The 24717-nt window shown below is 42.9% G+C and overlaps 1 protein-coding gene across 4 annotated transcripts; it reads right to left on the bottom strand.

Moving 5' to 3' along the window:
* Positions 1 to 742: 742 nt before the first annotated feature.
* On the bottom strand, positions 743 to 24525 carry dcakd (dephospho-CoA kinase domain containing). 4 transcript variants are annotated; one of them, XM_078529866.1, is made up of 6 exons: positions 24318 to 24403; positions 21132 to 21301; positions 19505 to 19623; positions 13120 to 13323; positions 4065 to 4152; positions 743 to 3197 (listed from the first exon to the last, which is right to left on the bottom strand). In XM_078529866.1, exons 3-6 carry the CDS (start codon positions 19614 to 19616, stop codon positions 2912 to 2914), a joined length of 690 nt encoding a protein of 229 aa, XP_078385992.1. In that variant the 5' UTR covers positions 19617 to 19623; positions 21132 to 21301; positions 24318 to 24403; the 3' UTR covers positions 743 to 2911. The 4 variants fall into 4 exon arrangements, with proteins under 4 accessions (XP_078385992.1, XP_078385993.1, XP_078385994.1 ...); XM_078529867.1 differs by lacking the exon at positions 24318 to 24403 and adding an exon at positions 21736 to 22262; XM_078529868.1 differs by lacking the exon at positions 21132 to 21301 and having other exon boundaries at positions 24363 to 24525.
* Between the last annotated feature and the right edge of the window lie 192 nt (positions 24526 to 24717).

Here is a 24717-nt window from a genome sequence, read left to right on the forward strand (position 1 = left end):
GCTTTGAGACAGGTGAGTCAGTGCTGCTGGAGAGAGGTCAAGTGTGTACATATGGCAACGCGTGGCATTGAGTGTGTATCTCAGGATGCAGCAAGAACAGCAGTCCGAGGAATATTGTATGTCTTGGAGATACCTGTAATCCTGGGTGGAATTGAAACACGAGGGATGGAACTTCAGTTGGAATCTACGTGGGGTAAGTCGGAGACCGAGACAGTCGCTGAGGAAGGAAACATGGCCGTGAAAACTTTGCTAAGGTGTTTACCAAAACATTATCAAACACCAGGAGGGAAATGGACATGGTGAAAGAGAGAAAAGAGAATCCCATTGGAGAGAAGAGCAGGACTTCAAGGTAGGTATTCCTGGAAGAGGAGTGGCAGTGAATTAAACACCAAAACAAAAGCAAAACACTGTGGTTGCTGGAAATCTGAAATAAAAACAGAAACTGCAGGAAAAACAATGAAGCTGGTCCACATTTGCTGTTCCTGCAGCATGGCTTTGATAACGTGGCCAGTCTGCAGCATTATGATCTGATTACACAGCAGACCTTACCCCGCTGAAACACTCAAGGGAGAGAAAATGCCAAATGTCATCAGCACAGGCTATCTGAAGATTATACCCACACTGACACACACAGCAGGAGGCAGTTTCTTAAAGATTGGTTTAGGTCAAAACATGACATCAGCAAAGCACAAAATAACTTCAACAGATCTTTCAGCCACAAATACTATTCCTTTTAAACTGATTCAAAGGCAGGACAATGCAGGTTTATTTATATATGTCGGACTTCATTTACAAAGGCAAATTCAGGGAAAGCAACTCAATCAAAGGCTTCCTATGCTGGCAATTACAGAGAATGCACATGGGGAAGACGGGTCTGCATCTCTATACACACAGGACATTGTGAGGCTTAAACTAGATTGACAGAAATTGAAGCTTCAAGGCCCCACTGTTTGATTTTAATTTCTATCTGTCATTTGTCCTGAAACCAAGAATTCACCCTGAACTGAAGCGGCAAGGACATCCATTTTCCCTGGAGGATGTATCCCACTTGTGTGTATTTTGACAATTTAGGATTTTCACTTTGACCTGTAAATGGGCCATCTTAGGAATGGGAAAAGTCAATCAGTAAAGCTTGTAATTCTAGAGAAGAATAAAGTATTCCTTCTCAAAAAACTGACTCAGTGTATGGAGCTAACCAATTTCAGTATGCAGTAAAAGGCTGTTACAATCGACATGAGCTTCCCTGGGTTTGGGAGGAGAATAACCATTATCCAGTAACCCAGGTGGAAAATACACACTAGCCTTAGGTGAGGACAACATGGCACTCGGATGTGAATTTGCCTATGGTTGACCTGCTAGCAATCACAATTTAGATTAAGAATTGGCCACTTGGGCATGTGACTGGAGAGTGATGGCACCCATTCCCAGGGCAGTCACAGCACTGGTTCAAGGGGGAAAAGTAAGTCCTGGAGATGGTGGCCGCACAAGGGAAGTATTTTGTACATTCCTCTTGTTTAAAAATCAAGTCTTTATTTGACTGGAGACTGGCTGGGTTTGCCCATTACCCAATCTGAATAAACAAGAATCCCACAAATACCATGATGGATACTCAGTAAACAGGTATGAAGAAAAGCAATGCTTCAGGAGGCTTTGGGGGTGATACTGCTCTTTGATGATAGGGTAAAATGGACAGTGGCAGAGGGGCAGCCTGTTTGACATTGTGTCCGATTTGCATCAGCTTTAATGGAATTGGTAAATCAGGCCAGGGTGCTGATTGTTATAGCCAAAGGTCAATTGTGTGATGTCAATTTAGCAGAAAAATCCATATGCCAGGGCTCTCCATATCATTTATTGAATTACAAATCAAAAGGTGAGAAATTCTTCCATATGATTTTACAAATGTTGTATGTTGTTGCTGCTGGTTCACGAGCTCCTGCCAGACCACTTACAGGATTCAGCACACTGTCAATCCAGTGTGGATACACTGCATAGAGACAGAATTTAGGTCACAGGTTCATTTCTCTGGTCTTGCATTCAAAATTCCAAACTTGGCATGGATATCATGGGAAGGAAACTGAACAGATAAAATAAAGTGCACTACTAAAAATGTATTAACCATCAACAACCAACAACACCCACCTCACCTGCCAGAAGAAAGTGGCTGCAAAGTGTGTAAGACCGTAGTGAAACAAAGCACAGCTGACACAGCATTATTCTAAACCACAGAACTGGGCAGCAGATGTGGTTAAGTGAAAATCTACACACTGTGCCACCATATGCATTACACCTTCCCCTTGAGCAAGCCACACTTTTCCCTGGAATAAACAGGCGATAGATCAGAAATCCCAGCGTCCACTTGGTGCGATAATGTTGCCGGGCTTTAGATTCACCCTGGTCGCTCTAGTTAAAGAGGCAGCAGTGAAGTCTGTTACCTATAGGCCACAGAGTGCAACTTACACAAGATCCACTTTCACAAACATCTCCCGAGTGCTCACTCAGATTAAACAAGGAAGTAAGCAGCATCCAGTTGCCTATCTTTGATATCCAAATAAACACTCGGCGTAGTTAAAAACTGCAGTGACCATTAGTGTTGCAAACAGGATCTCTACACATTGGAAAATCCATTACTTGATTGGTATATATTAGCCCCGAGAAACTGGCAAGCAGAAGCAGGATTCTGACTATCCATAATTTGGCAGAGGTCTCTTCAGAGTGTCTCTCTGCAATATCAGATATAGATAAAAGATAATGACAATTATCATGAAGAGAAAAGGAGAGAGATAGAACTGAAGATTGTTCAGCAAACAGCACTTCCACCTTATGTTTTATATCCCAATCTTGCATCGGATCTTCTTGTTAGAAAATGAAGCATCTGTCCTTACTTTATCTTGGTTTGGAGCAGACCTTCATTTTAAAAAATGCACCTTTTTATCAAAACGCAGAGAAGCCCTCCGATTCCTGAGAGAGTGACCACGGCTAGTAACCGGACTGCTAAAAAATCCAGGGAGTCTTCAAGCTGAGAGTGCAGTTTGCAAACCTGCCGGTGCGTACTGGTGCTGTCCCCAGAGTTATCGATCACATGGCTCGCCAGCTTCCGCTTCTGCTCCAATGGCATTTGGGCACCAATGCGCCGCTCCGCCTCCGTCTGCGTCAAACTATTCCGTTTCATCAGCCGGGTCAGTTGGGCCTGAGGGTCACTATGGCACAACAAAAACACAGCAGTCAGCCGTACGCCACAAGAACAGGCACAATGACACAAGACTTCATCAAAAGAACCAGGAAGGAGATGGAATTCTTTTTTATGCAACAAGATGTTAAGATCTGGAATGCCTGAAAGGGCAGGGGAAGCAGGTTCAATAATAACTTGCAAACAAGAAATGGATAAATAATTGAAAAAAGGAAAAAAAAACCCTACAAGACCACAGGGGAAGAATGGGAGTGGCAGTATTGCTCTTTCAAAGAGCCAGCACAGGCATGATGGGCTGGCCTTTTATGTTTTACCATTCCATAAATCATTGAGTTTTTATTTTACATGTTGTCCCAGTCAATCAATGGGTAAATCTGAGTGGTTTGGTATCAAGCTACACAAAGCAGAAAGAGTCAGGTCTTGTTCCTGCTCTGTGCTGAATTAGCTGATCTGAGCAGGTGCCAACTCTTGGGGCATTAAGTCAGGAAAGGGGAAAACTAAGATTCCAACAGGCTTCCTGCTCCTGTTTGTTATGTAGCTCCTTAACTTCCATCCTCCTGGCTGTACAGGGCTTTTCTGTAATGTTTTCTATGCAGAAATGGCCAGTCAACACTCACTTCCTGGGCGTGGAGAATAGTGTTCAGGGCACAGTGCCTCACAATATGCCCCCCTCTACCCTGACCCAAAAGTGACCACTCAGCGTACAGGAGATTTTTTTCAAACCAGCCAATGCCCCTGGGCACCTTGCTTCGGCACCAACTTAAACTGGGGATGTCAGGAAGAGGATAAAAGATGCCTACAATTCCCTGGTACACAGACTATTGAGTGCGATCAAGTGACTAAGCCACTGGCTTTCTCCAGCTTTACACAAACTTACCAGTAAACAACTATAGTGTGCTTCATAAACTTGGCTAACTTGTTAGTCTCGAACAAGAGTGGAACATCGAGGATAACATACCGGTATCCTGCAGATAAGGAAACAAGAAGGTCACACTCCTGTACTGTGCTAGACCAAACAATCAGTTTCTAGCCTGTGCGGCCTCAGATAGCATTGTTTTCTCCACAAATTACAACTTGAGAGAGAAAATGCAGATAGGTTGGTAAATTAATCAGGGAGTGGGTTAGATGATGGTCTTTACGCTCCAGCAAACTAGTTTCAAAAACAGCTCTAACTCATGGGCTGGGAGTATCACCTCTCTGCTGGCTGCCCTTAATGACCATAATCCCACAGCACAAATCAGCAATAACTCTGCACCAACCACCTGCAATTCAGCATTAATTAACACAATCTAGTACACAATACAGTATCAAGTATATAAGAAACAGGAGGAGCAGACCATGCAACCCCTCAATTCTGCTCTGTCATTCAATAAGATCGCGGTCGATCTTTGACTTCAATTCCACTTTTCTGCCCAATCCCCATATTCCTGGATTCCCAAAGGATTTATCTATCTATCTCAGTCTTGAATATATTCAACAACTCAGCAGCCACAACCTTCCAGGATAGAGAACTCCAAAGATTTACAACCTTCTGAGTACAGAAATTCTTCTTCGCCTCAGTTCTAAATGATCACCCTCTTATCCTGAGACTGTGCCCCTAGCTCTAGACACTCCAGTCACGGACAAGAGCCTCTCACTGTCTACCCTGTCAAGCCCCTTCAGAAACTTCTATGTTTCAATGAGATCATTTCCCATTTTTCAAAACTCCACATAGCAAAGATCCAATCTCAACCCTCTCAGTCCAGATGTCAATCTAACGAACCTTCTCTGTATTCCTTCCAAGGCAAGCATGTCCTTCCTTAGCTACAGAGACCAAAGCTGTGCACTGAACTCCAGGTGTGGTCTCAAAGTCCTGTACAATTATTCCATCCTTTCAAGGGATGTGGCAAGGCCAGCATTTGTTGCCCATCCTTAATTGCCCTTTAACTGAGTGGCCTGCTACTTTCAGAGGGCAGTTAAGAGTAAACCACATTGCTAGGCTTCTGGAGTCACATGTAGGTCAGACCAGTTAAGGGTGGCAAATTTCATTCCCTAAGGGACCAGATCAATGACATAATGGCTGACACTAGCTTTCAAATTTTTATTAATTAACTGAATTTAAATTCCATCAGCTGCCATGGTGGATTTGAACCCATGTCCCCAAGTCATTACAGATTCTGATGAAGAGTCATATGGACTCGAAACGTTAACTCTGTCTTTCTCTCCACAGATACTGTCAGACCTGCTGAGTTTTTCCAGCAATTTTTGTTTTTGTTTCAGATTTCCAGCATCCGCAGTATTTTGCTTTTATCCCCAAGTCATTAGCCTGGGCCTCTGGTTTACCTTTGTATTCCAACTCCCTTGCAAAGACCAACATGCCATTTGCCTTTCTAATTGTTTGCCGTACGTGCATGTTACCTTTTGTGATTCATGCACGAAGATACTCAAATCCCTCTGAATATCAACATTTAAAACACCTCACATTTCCCCACATTATACTCTATCTATCACCTTAGTGCCTACTCAATTAACCAGTCTATATCCCATTGCAGCCTCAGTGTTGTCCTCATTTGCTGTCCTACCTAGCTTTGCATACACAGCAAATTTAGATACTTTACTCTCTGTATCCTCATCTAAGTTATTAATATAGCTGAGGCCCCAGCACTAAACCGTGTGGCATCCCACTACTTGCAGAATGGCAACTTGAAAATGCTCCATTTATTCAGTTTGGGTCTGCCAGGGTCAGTTTCTGACCTCAATAGAGCCTTGATTCAAACATGGACAAAAGAGCTGAACTCATGGTGAAGTGAGTGACTGCCATTGACATGAAGACAACATTTGACAGAATGTGGCATGAAGGAGCCCCAGCAAAACTGGAGTCAATGGGAATCAGGGAGAAAGCTTTAGTAAGGCCTTTGACAAGGTCCCACATGGGAGGTTAGTTCAGAAGGTTCAGACACTTGATATCCATGGAGAGGTTGTAAACTGGATTCGAAATTAGCTGTGTGGGAAAAGACAGAGTGGTAGTGGATGATTGCTTCTCAGACTGGAGGTCTGTGACTAGTGGTGTGCCTCAGGGATCTGTACTGGGATCACTGTTGTTTGTTGTCTATATCAATGATTTGGATGATAATGTGGTGAATTGGATCAGCAAGTTTGCTGATGACACTAAGATTGGAGGTGTTGTGGACAGCGAGGAAGGCTTTCAAAGCTTGCAGAGAGATCTGGACCAACTGGAAAAATGGGCCAGAAAATGGCAGATGGAATTTAATGCGGAAAAGTGTGAGGTGTTACATTTTGGAAGGTCAAACCAAGGTAGGACATACACAGCAAATGGTAGGGCACTGAGCAGTGCAGAGGAACAAAGGGATCTGGGAGTTCAGATACATAATTCCCTGAAAGTGGCGTCACAGGTGACCAAGGTTGTAAAGAAAGCTTTTGGCATACTGGCCTTCATAAATCAAAGTATTGAGTATAGGAGTTGGAATGTTATGGTGAGGTTGTATAAGACATTGGTGATGCCAACTTTGGAATATTGTGTGCAGTTCTGGTCGCCTAACTACAGGAAGGATATCAGTAAGATTGAGAGAGTGCAGAGAAGATTTACTAGGATGTTGCCGGGTCTTAAGGAGTTGAGTTACAGGGAAAGATTAAACAGGTTAGGACTTTATTCCTTGGAGCGTAGAAGAATGAGGGGAGATTTGATAGAAGTTTACAAAATTGTGAGGGGTGTAGACAGAGTAAATGCGAGTAGGCTCTTTCCACTTACATTAGGAGAAATAAACACGAGAGGACATGGCTTTAGGGTGAAAGGGGAAAGGTTTAGGGGGAACATTAGGGGGAACTTCTTCACTCAGAGAGTGGTGAGAGTGTGGAACGAGCTACCATCTGACGTGGTAAATGCGGGCTCACTCTTAAGTTTTAAGAATAAATTAGATAGATACATGGATGGGAGAGGTCTGGAGGGTTATGGACTAGGTGCAAGTCAATGGGACTAGCGGAATAATATTTCGGCACAGACTAGAAGGGCCGAATGGCCTGTTTTCTGTGCTGTAGTGTTCTATGGTTCTAAAGCTCTCCGCTGGTTGGAATAATACCTAACACAAAGGAAGATGGCTGTGGTTGTTGGAGGTCAGTCATCTCAGTTCCAGGAAATCACTGCAGGAGTTCCTCAGGGTAGTGTCCTAAACCTAACCATCTTCAGGTGCTTCATGAATGATGTTCCTTCCATCATAATGTCAGAAGTGATGATTGCACAATGTTCATCACCATTTGCAACTACTCAGAAACTGAAGCAGTGCATGTTCAAATGCAGCAAGACCTGGACAATATCCAGGCTTGGGCTGACAAGTAACATTCACGCCACACAAGGGCCAGGCAATGATCATCTCCAACAAGTGAGAATCTAACCATCATCCTTTGACATTCAATGGCATTACCATCACTGAATCCCCCACTGTCATCATCCTGCGGGTTACCATTGACCAGAAACTGAACTGGACTAGCCATATAAATACTGTGCCTACAAGAGCAGGTCAGAGACTAGGAATCCTGTGGCAAGTAACTTACCTCCTGACTCCTTAAAGCCTGTCCGCCATCCACAAGGCCAAAGTCAGGGGTGTGATGGAATACTCTCCACTTGCCTGGATGAGCGCAGATCCCACAACACAAGAAGCTCGACACCATCCAGGACATAGCAGCCCGCTTGGTTGGCAGCCCATCCACAACCGACACACAGCAGCAACAGTGTGCACCATCTACAAGACAACTGTTACCATCTAGAAGGACAAGGGCAGCAGACACATGGAAACACCTGCAAGTTCTCCTTCAAGCCACATACCATCCTGACTTGGAATTACATTGCTGTCGCTGGGTCAAAATCCTGGAACTCCCTCCCTAACAGAACTGCGGGCGCACCTACACTATATGCAGCGATTCAAGAAGGCAGCTCACCACCACCTTCTCAAAAGCAATCAGGGATGAGCTATAAATGTTGGCTTAAACCAGTGTGGCCCACATCCTGTGAATGAATAAAAAAAATTCCATTTCTCTGCTTCCTGTCTGTTAACCAATCCTCCATCCATGCTAATGATATATTACTCCCAACCATATGAGTCCTTACCCCTTGCAATAATCTTTTATGTGGCATCTTGTCAAATGATTCTTGCAAATCTGTCCGCTGGTTCCCCTTTATCGAGCCTGGACCGAATCTTCCGAGTCAGGGCAACGATCCTCAGATTGCTGCTGTGCTCGTAAATTCCCCCGACCGGACGCTGCTCGGCATTTCTACCAGGGTCTTTCGAACCCGGTCTTCACAGAAAAGCACAGCGCAGTGTCCCTCGGGGAAATCTGTTGGAGTGGAGTAGGGTCAGGGAAAAGACAGGACATGCCCCCCTTTTATGACACTAGCTACCGTATGGTAAGATTAAAGGCCCATTTTGAATGTGGGTGGGTGGATGAATGGATGGGTGGCAGATGATGTTGGAACAGGGGGGCGGTAGTTAGGTCAGGAGGGGTAGTCAGGTCGGGAGGGGTAGTCAGCGGGCAGGAGAATAGTTATGTAATTATCCAGATATTAGACTTGGTTTTAATCTGTCTAGCATGTCCTGAGTAATTACTCAACTAAGAACAATCAGAACTGTCCAAAGTCCCCAACTCTGGGTTAGAGTTGGAGACATTTGCCATCCAAAATTGAAATTTCCCAGGCTATTCGCACAGCACTTAGTCAGGACTTCCATGGGGTCCTGCAATGCATATTTGGTCATACGTCTAGTCTCCAATGATCAGAAAACCGAAGATTTGGCCTGGTCAGTCGCATCCTCAAAAAGCTCTCATAAGTTAGCCATACAAGATTTTTCTTTCGTAAAACCATATCATACGATTTTCTAGTGCCTTGTTAATACCTCGGTAATAATAGATTGCAGTATGTTGCCAATGACTGATGTCTGGTCAACTGGCCTGTAGTTCCGTTTAATCTCTCCCTCCTTTCTTGAATAATTGTTACATTTACTACCTTCCAATCCACTGGAACCATTCCAGGATCTAGGAAATTTTGGGACATCATAACTTGTGCATTTCTGTCACCACTTGTTTTAGAACCCTGGAATGCAGGCCAACAGGTTTCATCAGCTTTTAGTCCCATTAGTTTTTCTTGTACTTTTTCTGTACTGATACTACTCAAAGTTCTTTACTCTCATTTGTCCTTGCTTTATGATTTTTGGGATGCTTTTTGTGTCTACTTTCCAGACAAATAGAAAATATTTGTTTAATGTCTCTGCCATTTCCAAAGTCCCCATGATATTTCTCTCGTCTCTGTCTCTAAGGGACCAATGTTTAGTTGTTGCTACACTCTTCCTTTTTATATATTTGTAGAGGCTTTTGCAAGCTTTATATGGATTTCTAGCTAGTTAATGCTTATATTTTGTTTTTTTCCCTTTTTGGTCACCCTTTTCAGAATTCTAAAACTCTCCCAATCCTCAGGCTTACTACATTCTTTGTAACATCATAAGCCCCTCATCCAGGCAGGTGGAGAGCATTCCACCAGAGTCCTGACTTGTGCCTTGTAGGTGGATAGGTTTTGATAAAATCAGGAGGAGAGTTTCTTGCCACGGAGTTCCCTGCCTCTGACCTGCTCTTGAATGCACAGTATTTATGGCTGGTCAAATTCAGTTTCTGGTCAATGGTAACCCCCTCCAAGATATTTATAGAGGGGATTCAGCCATTGAATATCAAAGGGAGATGTTTAGATTCTTTCTTGTTGAAGATGGTTTCTTGTGTGGCCTGAGTATTACTTGCCACTTATCAGCACAAGCCTGAGTGTTGTCCAGGTCCTGCTGCATATGGGCACGAACTGCTTCAGTATAGGAGGACTCACAGATGGTACTGAACATTGTATAATCGTAAGTGAACATCCCCAGTTTCTGATCATTTGATGGTGGGAAGATAACTGATCAAGTAGCTGAAGATAGTTGGGCCTATCCTGGGGCTGAGATGATGGACCTCCAATGATCACAACCATCTTCCTTTGTGCTAGGCATAACTCTAACCAGTTGAGAGCTTTCCCCAATTCCCATTGACTTCAATTTTGCTACGGCTCCTTGGAAAAACGAATACAGCCGAGAAAACTGAGTGGAGACTTGGAGTTTGGTGAAGAATTGGGGAGGGGGGGGTGGAAATGTGTTTGTTTCCTTTTTTTAAATCTTTCTCACCGTGTAGGAATTGGTCCTTGCTCTACTACAGGACCAGGAGTTAGCTGTTTGGTGAGTGTCCGGTGAGTGGCTAAAATCTATTCTATTCCTAAGGTTTAAAATACTGTACAAATTGGTGGTAAAGTTAAAGTTAATAAAATATATAAAAAGCAACATAAACAAGTGAATAATATAACCAAGTAATTATTTAAAACACATTAAGGATGGCAGTACAGGCTATGTGTCAAAGTTGTTGCATGTGGGAGCTCCTGGATAACATTGTGATCCAGGACAAACACGTCTGCAATTAGTGTTTGCGGCTCGAGGAACTTCGGCTCAGCTGCAGACTCCGCGACACATCAGAGAGGGGGAATGTTACCTGGATGCTTTGTACCAGGAGGCAGTCACATCACTGAGGATAACGTCTTCTAATTTGGTCAGTGGTCAGGGATATGAGGGTGTGACTGCGAGTGAGGCAAGTAAGGGGACCCAGAGGGCACAAATGTGAACCTCTGCAATTGTCCAATAGGTTTGAGGTTCTCTCAGCTTGTTTGGATGAGAATTAGGGCTTCAAGTGGAGGGGGGGGGGGGGGGAAGAGAGAGAGAGAGAGAGAGAGAGAGAGAGCAAAAAGGAATGTAATGGTAGTAGGGAATAGTATAGTGAGGGGGTTTGACAAGTGTTCTCTGCAGCAAAGAGCGAGAGTCCAGCCAGCTGTGTTGCCTGTCCAGCGCCAGGGCTCGGGACATCTGCTCAGTGCTGGACAGGAACTTGCAGTGTGAGGGGGAGGATCCAGTTGTTGTGGTCCATGTCGCATTTCTAAATTTCCCTTCAACTGACCCATAATGCCCTATATACAGCTTTAGTTATTGGGTTCTTACACCTAAGCTGGTTTTAGTGGAGGTTGTCCCAGTGGAACAATTCTTTCTTTTGCCAGTACTGGTGCTAGTGTCCCATGAACTGAAACCACAATACTGTTTGAGGCACACTTTTGGCACTCTGATCTGCTTGACCTATGTCAATTTGCACATGGGTATAGTTGTAATCTAGAAATTATTACCTTTGAGGTTCTGTTTAATAATTTAGAAACAAGCACCTCAAGCTCAAGCCTCAAAACCTCAGTCTTAGTTCTACTTCTGTTTTGGTTTCTACATGGGCCACAAAAACACGATTCTCACCTTCCCAGTTCAGCATCAACTGACAGTCCAGCCCCTAATGTAGCATCAACTGATAGTCTAATTCACAGAAGGGACAGGATGCCTGGTATGAGAAGCGAGGAAATGTCAAGTTCAGTCGGTGGGTGCTGTTCTACAGCTGGAAACAAGTAACATTGGGGCAGTATAAAGGGAGTGTAGGTCTTTCCCTTGCCTGGACATTCTGGATGCTGGCATGATAGCAAAATGGAAAGTGTTACAGTCTCCAGCGTTAGCTTCCTTTGCCTTGATAAGCACAAAGATTGACTTAAAAGAATTGTGTACAGCAGTGAAATGGTTATATTACTAGCTAAACCACTAGCCATCTGTCTAATTGGCAATGCAACTAGTTACATTTCTGATCAGTAAATTAGAAAATGAGTAATAAATACCATCATTAAGCATATAGTTTTAATCATATTTGCATGGAGTGTGCATGTGCATTTGTTAGCAAAGTGGTAAGATGAAGAGCGGAGTGCCTGAATATTTTTTGATTGTTGGAGTGCTTTACTTCCTTGGTTTCTGAATACTGGCAGATAACTCTTCAGTAAATGTGCACACATGGATTATATTTACCTACATTGTATGAATGTGCGTAAAGCAATTTTTAACTAATGTTAGTCTATTTGATTCAGGCGCAATTTACTGATGTTTCTAAAATAATGACAGAGTAGATTGCCAATTAGATGTTCTTGTGGCACAGTGGGTGGCATCCCTATCTCTGAGCCAGAAGCTCCGGGTTCGGGTCCCACCCCAGGGCTTGAAAAGCAAGAAAGGTGTGTTCGTGGCATGGCCAAGCAGGTTGACCGCCAACTTATAAATCCTTCTGATACACCTATGGCAGGTGTTAGGAGTAGGAGAACTCTGTGGTAGCTGCAGCGCAACAGTTCCCCCACATTCAATTACTCCACGCACAAGCTGTTGCCACAGGCTCTGTAGCAAGCGCCTTCATCTCTTTGAGGGGCTGCCAGAGGGAGAGAGATTGTCAATTATTTCAACCGAATAGGTTAGGGAAGATCAGGGATCACAATTACAAGTAATGCAAGGGAAGAATTAGTTAATATAAAAGTATGGCAGTTCTTCTCTTCTCAGAGTATAGTGGACCTGCTCAAATTCCTGACTTGTGATGATTACTAATTCACTGCATATATTCAAATGAAAGAAGGACCCATTTCTGGCTAGGCCTAAGATCACCTCGCACATCAGGACAGTAACATTCAGGGTCAATGTGATCTCCTTGGGCTAGTTTTGATCGTCAAAAGGGAGGATTTTTTCAGACCTTTTTTGTCCTTAACTGATCAGGGTTTCGGTCTTTTTGCCTCTCCCAGGAGGCTACATGGCTGTGGGTAGGGACGGAATGACTGTATTGTTATGGATAAGGAGTTATGACTAAAGGAGACAGACTGGATGACCAGTAGGTCTTTTCCTGTTTGACATTTTCTTACATTCATAGGGATAAAAATTAAAATATGCAAACCTATAGGCAGAAGTACCCATAACACCGAGAGGACACACATTTTTGCAGCATAAAAGTAACAGCAAGTAAAAGCAAAGTGTTTGCAGCTCGCACCTTACCTCGTATAAAGTATTTAAAGATCTGTTTGAGCATGGCTTTGTGGATTTCTGGATGAGTGATGGAATTCAGGAGCTGACGTTTCTCCACATCGCCAAAGATGACGTTACCCAGCTTCTCCCTGTTGATTTTTCTGTCCTCCAGCAGGATCTCCTCACCAAAGGATCGCACTATTGCCCAGTATGCTGGAGAGTCTGGCTCAACAACTTATGGGGAATAAGTAAAAGCACTCATTGTACATTTCATAGTTACAAATTCTTCTATTCCCTTTCCCAGCTTTTTTAATGCATGTGTGCTATTCAACCTTACCTACTCCTTGGATATAAATTCCACATTCTCACATGTTCTGGTTAAAATGTTTCTCATGAATTTCCTGTTGGATTTATTTGTGACTATTTTATATTTATGGTCCCTAGCTCTGGTCTCATCTGCAATCAGAGCCATCTTTGCTGCATCTACCCTATGAAATCCTTTCATAACCTATAAGACCTCTATTAGGTCTAACCTCAGTCAGTGTCATTTACAGCGCAGAAGGAGGCCATTTAGCCCTTTAAGTCCATGCCAGCTCTCTGTAGAGCAATCCAGTTAGTCCCATTCTCCTACTCTATCTGTGTATCCACCTAAGTTTATTTCCCTCAAATGCCCATCTAGTTTCCTTTTGAAGTACTTAATTGTCTCTGCTTCCACCACCCTCGTAGGCAGCGAGTTCCAGGTCATCACCACTTGCTGCATAAAAAAGTTCTTCATCACATCCCTCTGTATCTCTTGTCCAAAACCTTAAACACCTCTGTCCTCCTCGTCCTTGTACCTCCTTTTCTAGAGTAAAAAAAAAATAAGTCCCAGCCTGTTAAATCTTTCCTGAAAAGGTATAGCCTCCCAGTTCTGGTATTATCCTCAGATCTTTCTAGCACCTTCTCAAATTTTTATTCTTTTTATAATATAGAGATCAGAACTGTTCACAATTCTCAAAGTGTGGTCTAACCAAGGTTTGATTTAAGTTTAACCTAACTTCTCCACATTACAATTCCAGCCTGTTCAGAATGCCATCACTCCAAGGCCTCCATCCCCAATTTGAAGTTATTTCAGTTTCTACAAAATTCACAACATCGCCTGGCAATTTTAAAAGCAATGTGAATTCAACACTTTATTTTCCCTGACTACCTCAACACAAAGTTACTGGGGTAGGGGAGTCCCCTATGGTGGTCATCCCAATACCTTGATCAGGCAACCATCATTCACAATCAGAAACGATCATACAAATGAAGGTATTTTAGCTCATAGCTAATCAAACTTCCCCTGTCCACAGGCACGTATCTGGCAGCAGAGCATCTTGGCCGAACTAGCACATAGCAAGGATCAAATCAGAGTCCTTCTGGTCTATATTGTTTTATCCTTCTCTAAAAAACCGTGTTTACCTTTTTAAAACTTCATTTCCATGACGTTACTTATGTCCTCTATCGTGAGGACTGAAGCAAAATACCTGTTTAATTCATCCGCCATTTCCCAACTTTCCATCATCAATTCCCCAAGTGTACTCTCTATAGGACCAACACTGACTTTGTTAACTCTTTTCTTATTTAAATATCTATAGAAACTCTTACTCTCCATCTTTATATTACTAGCTACTATGCCATCAGGGAAGTGAGAAAAACAATTGGAACAAAACTGACCATCTTGTAAAGTAAATAATCAAAGCCAGCATGTTATTCAAAACTGATTTCAATGCTGCCTTGTATTTAAGGAGATATTTTACAGGCATTTAGATTTCTCGATGTAAGCATCGGTATCCCATTGAGACATCACTATCACATGGGCAGTTGAGGTAACTATTTTGGATGCATTTAAGGGAAAGCTAGCTAAACATACGACAGATGTGATGAACTCTGCACTTAACAAAAAGTTTGTATTTGGGAGATATTCCCTTAACCCAAAGTGAAACTAACTAAGCTAGTTCTGGGAAAGAAATGTGTAATTGAAGTTTCTAGCTGTGAGGTCATTTTTGAGAAGTGACCTGGTAACTTGATGTTGCTATAGAGGGCTGGGTAACCAAAAAAGCAAACAGAGCTAATTGGAAGGGTGTGGGGAGAGGGGAGGGGGGGGGGGGGGTCGCTCGAATTTCTGCTGGCGGTCTCCAGAGCACAGATATGCAGAACTCCTGGTGCTCAGGAGAAGCAGCAAATTCCTCTAAGAAAGGGTCAGATTTCCGTTTGGCAGTAAGAAAACAGAACTCCTGGAGCTCTTGGTGAAGCAATGTGTGAGCGAGCTAAAAGGGACTGAAACCTAAAAGCAGTATGGATGGCTCAGGCATGCAAAAGAGCTGAGTATTTGCTTCAAGAGGAGCAGGCTAAGTGAATGAGGAGTGACTTCACTGAAACTTACAAAATTCTTACAGAGTGTGACAGGGTGAATGTACAGATGTTTCCCCTGGCTGGTGAGTCTAGAACCAGGGGGCACAGTCTCAGGATAAGGGGAGGCCATTTAAAACTGAGATGAGGAGAAATTTCTTCACTCACAGGGTAGTGAATCTTTGGAATTCTCTATCCCAGTGGGTTGTGGAAGCTCAATCACTGAGCATGTTCAAGGCAGAAATCGATGGATTTCTGGAAATTAATGGCATCGAAGGACATGGAGATAGTGCGGGAAAGTGACATTGAGGTAGGCGATCAGCCATGATCTAATTGAATGGTAGAGCAGGCTTGATGGGCTAAATGGTCTACTCCTACTCCTGTTCATATGTTTCTACCAGAGGTGACCAGGCCATGAACCAGGGTGGTGTTGGTTGGTTGAAAAAGAACTCTGGAAAACTATGCCACCAGGGCTGTCGTGACCCAAGAGAGGGAGCGTTTGTAGAAGTGCACCTTGTTGGTGTTAATGACAGCCGGGGCCCTCAGGTGGAATAAAGTTGCTCGAGGGCCAAATCAATGAGTGGGAAAAGTGAGAAGTCCTATGTACTGGAAGCAGAGTTTGACAGGCTTTAAGACAGCATGTGCTGCCACATTTGTGCTGGGGGTGATGCTGAGATAGTTGAGAGATCTATCCTTGATGCATTAACTATTTTGAGTGAAATCCATATTTCTAATGGAAAATCATTTGTCTGATAATTCATGCTTAATTTTGTGTTGATTTTGGGTTTGTTTATTACAATAAAAGTTTTTTAAAAAGTGAAATCTTTCCATCAGTTCCTTTCACTGGGGCCGTTTGGACATTCTTTTCTACGGGGATTGTAACAGGAAGAAAGGAATAGAAGGATATATAGATAAGATGAGATGAAGTAATGGGAGAGGAGGCTCTTATGCAGCATAAATGCCAGCAGAAAGCAGTTAGGTCAATTGCCTTTTTCTGCACTATAAAATTCCATATAAATTGGAAGACAGGATCCTCATCCCTTTGATTTTCATATCAATCCAAAAGAAGTAATTTCTAACCACCAGTTATGCAGAGCACCCAGTGGACTGGTTACATTCATAGGTCAGGAATATATATATATATCACACATAGACTATGGTATTTGTGCTACCTTGAAAAAAAATCAACAGAAATACAGAAGGTAATGTCACTAGGCACCTGTATCACCTAATAAAGGAGTCAGTGTCAGAATGTAAAAAGAGCTCGCAAGAAAATCTCAAGAACAGCATTCAGGGGAAAAAATATTTTGACCCCTGGCTCAGATAGCTTAGCATTATCTTGTGTCATAGAGTCTGTATTCTTTCTACTTAGAATTAGAAATGTTGTGGTAAATAATCGGATGAGTATTCTAAATTAAATAGTTCGTCATCAGTTGTGAAATGACAAAGTCATGGAACAGGTCAATCGTTTTTCAAATGTGTGAAGATGAATCATGTACAGAATATCTTTGGGGTGTGAAAAATTGTAGCCTGTTAAACACAGGAAATGCAAAACAATATTTAAAATAGAAATTTGAAATAAAAGTTGCAAATGCTGGGAACAACAACCAGTCTGCCAGCATTAGAAAGGAGAAAAGGTGAGTTCATGGATCAGGTGAGGATCTTTCTTCAGTTCTATCCACGGAAATAGGAAACGGAATAGCAACAACACCAAGAATACACCTGCGGCAAAGTAAATGTAAAGATTGCAAGCTGAACAGATTACCAGCAACTGGCTGCTAGAATCTTTGTGAATGGTGTACTATGTGGGCTGTTGAGTGCCAAGAAACATTTGTGTCATTTAAGTACCAGACAATGGCCATCTCCAATAAGAGTCCGACCACCATCCCTTGACATTCAATGGTTTTACCATTGCTGAATTCCATCACCATCAACATCCTGGCGGTGACTGTTGACCAGAAACGAACTGACCAGCCATATAAAATACTGTGGCTACAAGAGCAGGCCAGAGGCTGGGAATTCTGTGGCTGGGAGTTCACCTCCTGACTCCCCAAAGCCTGTCCACCGTCTGCAAGGCACAAGTCAGGAGCGTGATAGAATATTCTCCACTTGCTCGAATGAATGCAGCTCTAACAACACTCAAGAAGTTCAGCACTATTTCAAGACAAAGCACTCCACAAGTGACACCTCAGCCAACATTAAATATTCACCCCCTCCATTACAGGCACACTGTGGCAGCAGTGTTTACCATCTACAAGATGCACTGTACAATCTGCCAAGGCTTCTTCGACAACACCTTCCAAATACATAACTTTGATCATTTAGAAGGAAAAGGGCAGCAGGTGCATGGAAACACCACCACCTCCAAACTGCTCCCCAAGTCATACACCATGCTGACTTAGAAACTTATTCATCGCTGGGTCAAAATCCTAGAATTCCCTACCTAACAGTACTATGGGGATTCCTACACCGTCAAGGGCAATTAGGAATGGCTAATAAATGCTGTTAGCAATGCAACATCCTGTGAATGATTAAAAAGGATTGATAAGGATATAAACTTAAAAGGACAATACCATTCTGCTTTTGATGCGTCAGAAATCGAGATTATATCTTCAGACCAGAAAGAACCTATAAAACTGTACTCCATTCAGCCCAGGAGATCAATGTGAATAGCTGCAGTTTGCTGATCTGATGCACTGAATGAAACAGATTATCAGCCTGAAGCACTGAGTTCATTATTGTTTCCACTCACTAGGTGCAGAAATTTCTTCTGAATTCTTGATTGGATTTATTGATGACTATCTTATATTTATGGTTGCTAGTTTTGTCTCCTCAACAAGTGCAAACAACTTCTCGACATATACCCTATCAATACACTTATTTTTTTTAAAACTCTATTAGATCACCACTAAGCTTCTGTACAAGTTAAGCAGCTTTTAGGTTTTAAATTTTATCCCTCTAGAAATAAACCCGTGCTTTGTTTGCCTTATTTGGTGACCTTATTAACCTGCATTGCTACTTTTGGTGATTTGTGAATGAATGAACCCCTAGATCTCTTTGCTCCTCTACCTCATTTAAGACTCATTTTCCATGCATTATGTGGCCTCTTTATCCTTCCTCCAGAAAACAAAACAACACAATTCAGTAATTTGCCAATTACACGGCCATTCAGCAAGCTTAATGTCCTCTTGTATTTTGTTGCAGTTTTTCCTCAGTATTAACCACATTCCCCAATTTTGAAATTGTACTTCCCATATGTCGAGTAAATTTCTCTTAGGATTGTCTCATTAAACTCTCTCAGGGCAGATACAATTTGTATTTGATACAGAGAAAAGCACCCCCTACAATATCCCAGCATAGCTACTGCATGAGGTAGTGAGGGACTAAAATTCCCTCTACCATGCCCCTTGACACTTACAGTGCAGGTGCTGTAAGGTTTAGATATAGAGCAACAATCTTTCCATGCTGTTCCATCAAGCATTTCCAGGGCAGGTACATCACGGGGTTAGGTACAGAGTAAAGTTGTCTCTACACTGTTCCCATCAAACACTCCCGGGGCCGGTACAGAAAAATGGGATAAATTTACTTCTGACAGATATTCAGTTCCCACCCATGTACGGGTTCCAATCAGAGTGGAAAGGGATGGTGATTTATTTTTTTTAATCCAGCTAATGACTTACACATGGTTTGCACAAAATCAGCAAAGTTTCTTCTGTTGTCAGGTTTCTTTCCAGCAGGTAGTTTGTTGGTGACATTCAGGGCAGATTCTGTTAGAGAACATTACAAGAACTGTGCTTCGATTTTCATTGCAGTGATAGTTAATGTCAACTGCAAGTCTACACCTGAAGGCAAGATTAAAGTAATAACCCCTACAGACCATGTATTCCATTTTTTCAGCTTAGTTATGGACCAATATCTCATATTCACCCTTGTACTTTGACAAGAGGATATACTGCTTCTAGAAAGAGAAACGACAATCTTTACAGTTGTAACACAGGCTTCACAACATAAAAAGCTTGGATCCACAGCATTCAAAACTTACTCTGTCTTGCTATCTGATCAGCATCCACAACTGGACACCCAAGTTCACGGAACACAGCAGCAACTGTGCTTTTCCCCGAGGCAATCCCACCTGTCAGACCAACCAGGAACATTTTCTTTCTAAGATGAGAGCAGAAAGGTTGAGTTAGTGTTCTACATGAGTAGAAGGAAGTATTCTATCAGGTTGAAAACCTTGCCAATGGCATTGGGTCTCATTATACAAGGATTTTACAGAAGTTCCTTGGTTCCATGCGCTGTCTCAGTGGAGATAGTAGTGGAGCCACCAAATGGCCTCTGCACTCCTGGTTCTTGGTCCAGATTATTACTGATGGCCTCCACTGAAACTGTGTATATGTAAGTATCAGGTGAAGGCAGGATTTAACTATCCCATGAATTGAACCGTCTCAGTGTCACATGAATACAGATTACATGCCTGGGATACCAGAGGAGAACCCTACCCCAGTAAGGAATTAACACTTTGTTTGGGGGAAGGGGAAGGGAGAACATTAACCCAAAAAAGTTATCTTAATGGAAAATGTTATCAAAAATTGTAATTTTCATCGAACAAATAATGTACCAAATTTCATAGTGTTGATGTGCTTTTAACACTGTCAGAGACTTATGGACAGGAATCCAATCCTGAGGAGCTGATAAATAAACCATGTGATTGGACTGAAACAGATTGGAAAGAATATATTCATGGTGTAAGCATTAGCACCACTACTTTATTCCACCAGCTCACACCACCCTGCCACCCCCACCTCCAAATTCAGCTTTTTTTTCCTGTTCGCTGGTGAAGATTCAGATTCCTGTGTGGAGGGGGAACAGGGGGGAGTGGTAAAGTTCCAGGGGCTCCAGTCATCCTCCAGCACCCTGCGGACTTTGCACACGTAAGCCAGGATTCTCATTATAATCTCTAGTAACTGATATGCATGTACATTAAGGCAGGACAGGACCGGGCTCGACAGGGATACCTCCCGTGGTTAAATAACTCACCAAAACCTAAAAAGCAGCTGAGGAACTAAAGGCTGCTTGCATCCAGAGAGCAAATCAGTATCTTTAGGGAGGAAGGCAGAAAGTATGAGTGGGAGAAAGGAACAGATTTCTAGCCTCGCACTCTAATCCAATTGTTATTTGATCCACTGTAGGTGCAGCATGTTACAGAGCAGCAGCTAGAGTTCCAATGATATGCTAACAATCCTTGTAGAGAGCAAAGGGCAGGTTCTATTTCAGCTGTAATTTTAAGAGCTTCAAATAATACAAAATGTGACAGAAATAGTTGGGCAGCAGGCAAAGTATTTAGGGGAACAACAGAAATTGAAAACGATTTAAAGAACGGCAAGTTCAATTATCAGTTCACCCCGAGTTTGATATCTTGAAGCGTTGGCCTCAGACTGCCCGAATGACCAGAGGCTGGGGGGTGGTGGAATGGGGAAGGGTGGGGTGGGGGAAAAGAGAGAATGTTACCCAAGATCTCCCCCGTGGTAGATATTACCAGTGCAATACTGAGTGAGTGCTGCACTGCCAGAGATGCCATCTTTTGACTGAGGTGTTAAACAGCAGCCCCATCTGACCACTCAGGTGGATGTTAAAAATAGGAGGAAAGATCTTCCCTAGCCAATATTTACCTCTTAAATCAATATCACAAAAAGATTGTGGTTATTGTCACCTTACTGTTTGTGGGAACTTGCTATGCATAAATAGGTTGGTTGAATTTCCTACAACAGTTTGACTTCATGGTAAAGAATACTTCATAAGCTGTAAGGCTCTTTGTGATGTCCTGAGATCATGAAAGGCACTATAGAAACAAAATTCTTTTTACCAGAGTCAGCTGACATACATTCTCTGAGCGAAATAAAAATGTGAAATAGGGATTGAACAAGACTGGTAAAATAGCTGCTGACTGAGTTTATCCTACCCCTGAACACAAAAGTGCTTAATGATCTTCAGATGCACATTGCCCTCAGGCTGCCTGCACAAGCAGCCAAGATTGGAGCTTCCAGACTTTACACATAGCAAAAGGGCCATAGTCCACAAGGAGGGAGAAAAGGCCACAAACAAGATTATCAGGCCAGGCACGGCACAGTAAATCAATCGAGTGGAAAAGTTCAGCTGCAGTATCAGTAAACAGAAAAGTTCAGTTGATTCTCTAGACTGGTCTGATGGAGAGAACACAAGACAAGGCTCCAGGCAGGGGGGTAGAGCAGAAAGCGATACTGAAGCCATTTGTACCTGGCATCAACTCATCAAGTTTGAAGAATGCTGCAGCTGCATTGCCAAAGTTTAGGGTCCAGAGGGGCGCTGCCAGCTCTGCATCCATTTACATTATAGCACTGTCTCCAGGGGTCACTGTGCAATATAAACAAGGTGGTCTAATTGCCTCTGCTGGTGAGGGACATCATCTATTACACAGATTTGCTTGGCATATCATAAAGGCAAAGGCTGCCTATGCCCACACTAGCTAACAGTTCAGTTTCATCTGGGAAGGTCTGCAGGGAGAACAGGAATACATCCAGTGAAACAGCTGGGCATGCATAATGTTGCACAATAAGTGGGGCAGAGCAGCCTGCAATATAAACTCTTGAAGCAATCAAGTTCAAAACGACACTCCATAGGCACAAAGGTGAGGTTGCACTGCAGCTAACGTGCCTACCTGCTGCATCAGAAACAATTTGAAGTTTATTTCACATTTTACTTTATTTGTATGCATTGATGTAGGGGATATTAGTGCTAGAGACCAGAATACTTTCTACTTCAGGCATTCAAATCAAATAGTTAGACAGTAAAGTTCCCTCTATTCTGAAAAACCAAAATGTCTCCACTGCAATTTAAAAAGTACACTCTATCCATACCAGTGAGACAATTTTAAATTTCTCGCAATCAGCCAAACAGATTTAGAAAAAACAGTTCAATACGAGCTGAAGAACAGTTTCAATCTAATTGAAGGTATGTAGAAAAATTGGCAATGCCAATACTGTATTCCATTAAAACAACTGACAATTGCATGAGGCAGCTTTCCTTTTGTTCTTATGTGCTTAAACTCATCTCTACAAAATAATCCCATAGAATAAATTAAGGAGAGTCAGATACAGTAAAACAAAGCAGGTTTTTAAACACGAGAATTAGGAGGAGTAGGCCATTTGGCCCCTCGAGCCCGCTCTGCCATTCAATAAGATCATGGCTGATCTGATTATGGCCTCAACTCCCCTTTCCCGTCTGCCCCCCCCATAGCCCTCAACTGCTTCGTCGATCAAAAATCTTTCTAACTCAGCCTTGAATATATCCAACGGCCCACCATCCACTGGTCTCTGGGGAAGAGAATGCCACAGACAAACAACTCTCTGAGAGAAAAGATTTCTCGTCTCCGTCTTAAATATGAAACCCCTAATTTTGAAATCGTGTCCCCTAGTTCTAGACTTCCCCACAAGGGGAAATATTCTCTCCCACCAAGTCCCCTCAGGATCTTATGTTTCAATAAGATCACTTCTCATTTTTCTAAACTCCAACAGGTACAGACCCACCCTGCCCAACCTTTCTTCATAAGATAACCCTTTCACTTCAGGAATCAGTCAAGTGAACCATCTCTGAACTGCTTCTAATGCAATTATATTCTTTCTTAAGGAGAGCAAAACTGTACACAATACTCCAGATATTAATTAAAGCTCTGTACAGTTGCAACACTTTTGCTTTTATACTCAAATCCTCTTGCAATAAATGCCAATATTCAATTTACATTCCTCATCACTTGCTGCACCTGCATACTAACTTTCCATGATCCATGTACCAGGACACCCAGATCACTCTGTACCTCAGCATTCTTCAACTCCCTCAAATAACATGCTGCTTTTCTATTCTTTCTGCCAAAGTGGACAAGTTCACATTTTCCCACATTCTGCCAAAAGGTTGCCATTCACTTAACCTATCTATAACACTTGGTACACTATATGTCCTCTTGACAACTTACTTTCCTATGTATCTTTGTGCCATGAGCAAATTTAGCTACCATACATTCAGTCCCTTCATCCAAGTCTTATGGAGTTAGGAAACTGTCACTAGCACTTGTATGACTCAAAGATCAAGGGTAATACATGCTATACAATAGATTCTGTAGTAAAATCCACACTAAATCAATGGGCTTAACTAAATCAGAAAGGCATAGTACGGGCTGGGTGGTGTGGAAGAGGGAGGGGAAGATTATGGAAAAGGTTAAGGCTACAAGATGTTATGCAGTGTGTGAAGTCACCATCATAGTTAATCATACATTGCCCCATGCCAAATGAAGGCTGATCCAATGTAGGATAAATTTTAAGATCTTCTAGTTTACACAAAAACCCCGTGTTACCCTCTACTAGAGTTTTATATTCATCAAAAGGCATCAAATACCCAAGGATGTCAATGAAGACATCTGGTTTTGTAGTACGATTCTAACAGATTGAAACATTGTGTTTGTTGAGTTAAGGAGGGACCCTCTAACTGGGTTTAACATGCCGGGGTTAGAGGTGAATGGCCAGCTAAGGATTTCTGTCGTCTGGGTAAATGTGTCCGGTAGACACGATTGAACTCAGCTGCGATGCCTCCCGCAGTGGAATGGCCTCAGGAGCGGCCGCCCGAGGTGAAGGATTACCACTTGGATAAGGTGCCAGAGGTTAGTATCTGGGAAGGTGGTGAGGACATGGGGACAGAGGGAGGGAATGCAGCCGGGCCCGGATTGTGGCCTCAAGCCGGGCTTGCGACCGATAACCGCTGCCGAGTGTCCTGATGTGGGGGGCCGGCTGCAGCCACCTCTCCTGCCCAGTCTGCCCCTCCCTACTCACGTTAATCAGCCTCTTGGTGTCTCGACAACTTGCCACCTTACTCACCGGACACCACAAGAAGATGCTCACTCATTGGCCAAAGTGCCGAGAGCCCACCAATCAATGTGAATGTTACTCAGTCCCTAGCAGTCGGGTTGCTAAGGCTAAGCGCTGCTATCAAAGAGTGTACTCTATAAATATAATGTGCTTGATGGAGTTCACCAGCATGCTAATAGAAATATAGTGAACCACCTAGGAATTAAAAAAACATTTAAAAATCAATTTCCGCTTCACGTTAACCGCATTGCATTCTGGCACTTGTAGTCCTGTGTGACCTTTCACCTGCCCCGTCACAGCGGTGCTGCGCAGGCGCTGAACCACAATTCCCAGCATTCCCTTTGCCTGCCCCGCCCGCACGGCC

The sequence above is a fragment of the Cetorhinus maximus genome, chromosome 25 (genome assembly GCF_964194155.1).
Source record: "Cetorhinus maximus chromosome 25, sCetMax3.hap1.1, whole genome shotgun sequence".
Taxonomy (NCBI): domain Eukaryota; kingdom Metazoa; phylum Chordata; class Chondrichthyes; order Lamniformes; family Cetorhinidae; genus Cetorhinus; species Cetorhinus maximus.

Excerpts from the sequence above, each read along its gene's own strand:
- dcakd (XM_078529868.1), bottom strand. The coding sequence starts at position 19,616 with ATGTTCCTGGTTGGTCTGACAGGTGGGATTGCCTCGGGGAAAAGCACA. Across the intron at positions 13,324-19,504 it reads TGATCAGATAGCAAGACAGA|TTGTTGAGCCAGACTCTCCA; the intron begins GTAAGTTTTGAA and ends ATTCCCCATAAG. Across the intron at positions 3,198-4,064 it reads CACACTATAGTTGTTTACTG|TGACCCTCAGGCCCAACTGA; the intron begins GTAAGTTTGTGT and ends GTTGTGCCATAG.